The sequence below is a fragment of the Bidens hawaiensis genome, unplaced genomic scaffold, assembly GCF_021521415.1.
Source record: "Bidens hawaiensis isolate Kalapana, Puna unplaced genomic scaffold, B.hawaiensis_p1.1 tig00010432_1, whole genome shotgun sequence".
Classification (NCBI taxonomy): Eukaryota; Viridiplantae; Streptophyta; class Magnoliopsida; order Asterales; family Asteraceae; genus Bidens; species Bidens hawaiensis.
This window is the reverse complement of record NW_027491794.1, coordinates 296,636-303,158: the sequence shown is the minus strand read 5'-3', so window position 1 is coordinate 303,158 and position 6,523 is coordinate 296,636. Positions and strand designations below refer to the sequence as shown.

Below are 6,523 nucleotides of genomic sequence, written 5' to 3'. Positions count from 1 at the left end.
AAAAAAATAAGCTATACACAACGAACTTTGGTTCTATTCATGTTGATTGTCATTATGTCATCCGGTAGATTATTTTTCTTTTGTTTATTTATGTTTTTATGTGTTGTATTTCATCTAATATTTGGTTTTAAATTATTTTGTTAAGGGATGTGGTTGGAAACTATGACGGAGGTCGTATGATGTAGGGATGAAACTTCTTGTTTCGGTATATACAAAGGTTGTGCATGGTGTGTTGCTCCACACGCAAAATGTGTTACGACCGATTGTGCCCCCCGTACCAAGATCTCATAAGGAGACAAGATTTTGAATGAAAATCAAATCGTCTATAAGACATTTCATAATTATTATATTTGAAACTTTTTTATATGAAATGCTCTCTTTTTTTCAAAAGTATATGAGATGAATGCAATGTATTTTTTTTTGTATTAATAAAATGTTTTATGTATTAGTTGTAATAATAAATATATGGATATGTATATTTATATATGGCCATCATTATCATTTATATAATAATAGATCAAAATAATTAAATCATACCTAATTATTATATTAGCTAGGTAATTGTTGATGGACCATATTACCCTTTCTTGCTAATCAAGAGTTTCCCTTTGGGTGTATATAAATATATGAAAGAGATTAATTAACATCATAAGAAAAACCTAACTCTCACATTAAGAAATTTGTGACCCCTATATCTCTCCATAATTCAGTTTCCTCAAGAACATTAATCCCCATCACTAATATACATCCTAAAGAGGAACTCGACCAAGATGACAACAATGTCGTCTACATCCTTCTCTGTTGCGGTTACTACTCCCCCTACTGTAGCAGGTATGTTTAAGTTATAGGTTTATCATAACATTCATGTTTTCCATTACATACGTGAAGAACTGATCAACATTAGTATTTTATTTATTTATTTTGCAAAAATACAAATATTACTACTTGTTATATCTACCTATATTCTAATAAAGTAAAATAATTATGGACACTTGTCATCTTTTGGTTAATTCTTACAATTTTTTCCCTCCAAAACTAATATACCTAATATATGTAATAGATCAATAATTATTCACTTTCCTTTTAAACTCTATTTATATTATATTTTTATAAATATAAATATTAGCATATTATTTTACTATATATTTTAAAATACTTGATGAATTCCAAAAATAAACAACAAATCATGTTTCTCAAATGTTGAAAAGAATATAATTTCAAATGTTATTATTCACATATTATACTATGTATATTGTTGAAGATTGTAAAGAAAAACAAAACTCGAATATGTTTTCATTTTACAAAGTAATTTTTTAGTCATTAAATTATATATATATGTTTAAAAGTCGATCAATTTTTTTTAAAATCAATCCATTTATCTATTATTATTATTGTTATTATTATTATTATTATTATTATTATTGTAAATTGTCATATAAATTTAAAATTATAAATACATGCTTTAATTCTATCCATTTATTATTTCAGTTAATTTAGTAAACTTATGTATATGTTAAAATGTAAGGATGTTGTATACGACTAATTTTCAGACATGACAAAGTTTATCATACTTAATTTATTAGTTTTTTTATCAAGGATTGTTTCGTGTTTTTTGTGGAACTTAAATTTTATTTTATGAGTCAAAAGTTGGTAAATAGATTTTTTGATACAAGTTAACTACATTTAGGTCAAAATTTGTTACGGGTCAAAAATGGAAAATTTGAGTATTTTTAAAAGTTTGAGAATGCAAATAGATTTTTCGTCAAATTTGTTATGGGTTCAAAATGTTGACTTGAAAATGACAAAATTATGAAAGTTAGGATTTTAAACATGATTCGGGTTTCAAATTTATTTTTAAGGGTTCAAATAATCAAAAAGTTCGGAATTTGGCAAATTGACTATTTTTCCTCGACTATTAAAATTTAAGAAAAGATTGCGAACACTTTTAACATGCCATCCCCACGTCTATCAATGCTTCTAACTTTTATCAAATTTGAAATATTTATGACAGCATTAACTTTTCCTTCAATGGTGCCAGAATGGTGTATGGGAAGCATGTCATGCAAAACTATGCTCAAATGAAACAAAATATTCACAAAACTGAATGGGTTAACATGTTATTTTTTATGTTGTCATTATGACAAAGTCGGGAAGCCCTCTGGAACTTATCAAAATCTATTTCATGGTGTAGCTCAGAAAAACATAGTTTTTAAAAAACATCCGTCGTTACAATTTAATGTTCTCATTTCCTTTGATGTGGTAAATTGATAAATATATTAATAATTTTAATGCTCCTTTTGTATTTAGGTTGAGTGGTTAGAACTACTATCGTATGAGAAGTCTTATTTCCGAATAAGGTTCATAACCAAAGTTCTTTCAATTATACATATATGACACTAAAAATGAAATTTTCAATAGAAAGAAGCATTCCCGGGTACGTTTTTTCACGGGCATTTTTTTTATTAAGTTCATTTAAAAAAATCATTTTGTGATATAAATAAAATCAATTTATTTACACATAGTATAGATACAGGCATTGACGTAATACATTTTTTTCATATACGCTATGTAATTATTTGCTTTACTTGTAATTTTATAATTGAATTATCCCGTGTGTGGCACGGGCTCTAAAACTAGTTACTACTAATAATTAAAAAAATATGGTAAATGCATTTAATGCACAAGTTGAAAGCCCCGACGAAGTTAGGACTTAGTGCCCAACTCCTGTATTTGCTACCAGATTGCTACGACATGAAATGGAATCCTCCTTATTCAATGTTTACCTTATTTCGTTGCATCCCGTGCTTTCGCTTTAGCCGGGTGTGACAGGGGTGTTCTTGTACAGCGTGTCAATCATTATGTGTATTGAGACTCTAAGTGTAAAATAAGAGAATGTGGATCCCTTTACCATTTGGTGAAGTAGGATATTTATAGCAGGAGAGATTGAAAAGGATTGACTCAGCTGCCATTATTTTCGTGGTAGAGCATGTTTAAGGTTTCTGATTGAACGAAACGAATGATCCATCAGTTTAATTATTATGGTTGAATAAAGTTTAAGGTGCTTTATTCAACCATAATAATGTCCATTATAAATGTGTTAATTCCAAATAGTTATTTTAGATTACATTGGATGTGATGTAGCCACAAAACCACCTAAAGTACCGGCTCAAAATTGACCCAGATGTTTTTTATTAACATATCGTATTAACAGCTTCCCACGCACTATTTTTTTCCAATAAAAACAGCAACATGGTCAGTAAGAGTCACGCTTTGGCCCAAGATACGGAAGGCATTTAACTAGTTGGAGGTCGAAAATGCCGAGGTACCGATCGTTGTTGCCATGACATCAACAAAGGTCTCAAAATTCATCCGTAACTCTATCAGCGAATAAACGACATTTGACCCAAATTTGTTACAAAAATGACCTCATTGAGAAAGTATTGAATGATAGTTGATGGTTAAAGTGTTTGGATTATGTGGTATTTATAGTTCTGAATGGAACTTAAAAAGGACAAGGGATTACTACGTAATACAAACATATAACTTCATGCCTCATTGTACCAACACCACCTTTTAAAAAAGAACTACCAAACCATCTACAGACTATCCCAGCAAAAAGAACTACCAAACCATCTCCTATAGCCTCGCATCCCAATGATCTAATTTAAATGGCAGTCTTATCCGTAATGAATTCAACATTTTTCATACTCCAGGCTCTCATATGTGAAATCTTGATGTTTTGAGTCCCATTATTAAATGCAAAGAGAGGGTAAACCCGGCTTGTGATACATGCTTTACCCTCTGCTCCAAAATTCTCAATAACCGAATGATCAATCTGTAATATTCAATATACAAGAGGTCAAAAGTGGTAAATTAACAATTCACTGGCTTTAAATGAAACCATATATATCAGAAAATATGTAAAGAAAAAATAAACCAAGTACTCACAAAACTTTTGGCAAGATATCGCTGTAACGAGGATCCATGTCAACAAATGTGCCAAAACTTGTTGTGTTGATGTTGTTTCTAACAGTAGACCTTTTAACCAAAAATAAAATACGTTTAGTTATTGCAAATTCGAAAAAGCAAGTGTTTAACTGTTAAAAGAAGAAAAACTATCACAAACCTACTTAGGTCGTTACACATGAGCACCGAGTATCCTCTATTCTGGTTACTGAAAACCCTAAAAAATCGCGGTTTGCTCCTTCAAGTCTTTAGATGCCATGGCCAACAGCCCAAAAGGCCCGAAAGCACCCGCACTGGTCGCATCCCTTTTGGTACAAAGTGTTTTTGGATTAACCGAACTAGTATTCACCACTTCAGCCTCTTTCAAATTTTCCAATTTGAATGAGATTATCACATCCGCCTAAAATTTAAATTCACAAAAAAAAATATAATAAAAACACGTAAAATTGCACAACTAGTGATGCATGACGTACAACTCTTAATACACAAGGTACAAACCTGAGAAGCGGTAACCCCCTCGATTTCAAGAACAGAACCAGCTTCAAGCTTCTTGTTTTCAAGCCTCACTTCACCTTCACGAAGCGATTCGATCTCCTCCACAGGCCACAGAGTTAGCTGCCTCCCACTTTCGTCTAACCATACCGCCCTTGGAAACGACTACAATAAAAAATAATAAAATCAGAAAACTCAACAGGCTAGTCCACTTAATAGAGACACTTGTCTTTTAGAGGGGTTAGTTTATCATAAACCGAAAACAAACCTGAACTCCAGCACATCCTTTTCTAACATCATCTTCTTGCGAATCGGCTTCCGGGACCCAAGCCCACAACACCCTTCGGTTCTTCATATCATCAAAGAACAATTTCGAAGCATAAAACCATCCATAATCAAACCTCAAATCCATCGTTCCTTCGGTTAATCTCAACCCATTTGGGCAAAAAGTGCTCATGATCAGGAGTATACTCGCCAACTGTATACCAACCATCCCTTTTAAATGTCGCTTTCATCACATGCAACACGCTCCCATTATACACGGACGTATTAAGTCCGTTTGTACTGTTCAAGGCCACGGGAAAAAAGTCGGGGCACTCCCAAGTTCCCGTGGCCTGACCAGACTCTGCAAGTGGGTGCTCGCATAGAGTCCAGTTTACAAAATCTGTACTCTTGTACAAAAACGCCATACTGTTATTGTCGCGGTCCCCACCAACGACCATGCGCCAAACGTCGTCAAGACCGCGCCATACGGTGCTGGGGTCACGGAAGCAGTCGTCCCTGACCCCTTCTGGTGCAGTTACTATCGGGTTTCCAGAGTATTTGACCCATTCACGGAGGAATGGGTCAGAGAGGTTTTTGGGCCACGCGAGGTCTTGGACCTGGCGGGACAGCGTATCAACTTGTAACACCGTGAAATACCCCATCTAATTTTGGGCTAAAAATGCCAATTCTGAAAGTTAAAGGATTGAAAATGAAAATTTTGGGTTACCCATCGCGGGTTTTGAGACCCATCGCGCTACGCGATGGTCTCCTGAATAACTCCGTCGTGCTACGCGACAGAGAATCACACAATTCAAGAAAAAGGGGGGCTCCTCGCTACGCGACGGCCAAACTCAACTGGTCCATCGCGCTACACGATGACCAGGTTAAGTAACCCGGGACACGTGGCCAACCACGTGTCAACACGTGGCAGCTTCTGATAAATTGCGGCGTCGCGCTACGCGATGGTCTTCAAAATCTGCCTATAAAAGGGCAGCTACGGGTTCAGCCCATTCATCCCAATTTTCACATTCACTTTCACACATTTAGCATCGGTAAGCGTGCTAGGAAGTTCTGAGGTGCCGAGAGCTGATTTCACAAAGAAACAGGGCGTTGTAACGCTGTTTAACGAACTGCTGATCTCGTAATCAAGATACGAGCTGAACTGCTGCTGAATTTCTCATCTTTTGTTCTCGTCTAGCTGGATAAGGTAGGATTAGAGTTAAGTAAGTCTGTTATATGGTTATTAACACATGGTTATGGTTAAAGTCATTAAACTGTAATTATTTTCCAAGTAATGTTTTATAAAACAAAGACGTTGCTTCCTTGTGAAGTAATGTTATCAAACTATTATTTTGACGGGCATGTAGTAACTGGAAGGGGGGTATCATTAGTAGACTCTTCTTGCCTAAGGAAAGCAATTCGTACAAATCTCAATCAACCGCGGGACCCGGTTGCTTACCTGGAGAAGTTTGCCAACGTGATATCCTTTGTTAGGCCAAAGCGTGCTATTCCAAACGTCATATATAAATTCAAAGTATTTTCATAAAACGACTATAACTACACTAAGGTTAGGTCAGACTTAAGAGTCTGCTGATCAGACATTAAGTCTGCTGAAATGAATCAGACCTCAAGTCTGTTGATCAGACCTCGAGTCTGCTGAAACTGAATCAGACCTCGAGTCTGCTGAAACTGAATCAGACTTCAAGTCTGCTGATCTGACCTCGAGTCTGCTGAAACGGTAACAGACTTAAAGTCTGCTGAATTATACCAACTAGGTACTTATGCATACCTATTATGAATA

General features: G+C 34.8%; 1 protein-coding gene across 1 annotated transcript; it reads right to left on the bottom strand.

Moving 5' to 3' along the window:
- Nucleotides 1-3,664: 3,664 nt before the first annotated feature.
- Nucleotides 3,665-5,384, bottom strand: LOC143535212 (fructan 6-exohydrolase-like). The gene is made up of 6 exons (XM_077029530.1): nt 4,860-5,384; nt 4,727-4,807; nt 4,465-4,623; nt 4,233-4,366; nt 3,954-4,038; nt 3,665-3,835 (listed from the first exon to the last, which is right to left on the bottom strand). The coding sequence occupies exons 1-6, from the start codon at nt 5,382-5,384 to the stop codon at nt 3,665-3,667; spliced, it is 1,155 nt and encodes a 384-aa protein (XP_076885645.1).
- Between the last annotated feature and the right edge of the window lie 1,139 nt (nt 5,385-6,523).

Excerpts from the sequence above, each read along its gene's own strand:
- LOC143535212 (XM_077029530.1), bottom strand. The coding sequence starts at position 5,384 with ATGGGGTATTTCACGGTGTTACAAGTTGATACGCTGTCCCGCCAGGTC. Across the intron at positions 4,808-4,859 it reads GAAGGAACGATGGATTTGAG|AACCGAAGGGTGTTGTGGGC; the intron begins GTTTGATTATGG and ends GATGATATGAAG. Across the intron at positions 4,624-4,726 it reads AAGGATGTGCTGGAGTTCAG|TCGTTTCCAAGGGCGGTATG; the intron begins GTTTGTTTTCGG and ends TTTTTATTGTAG.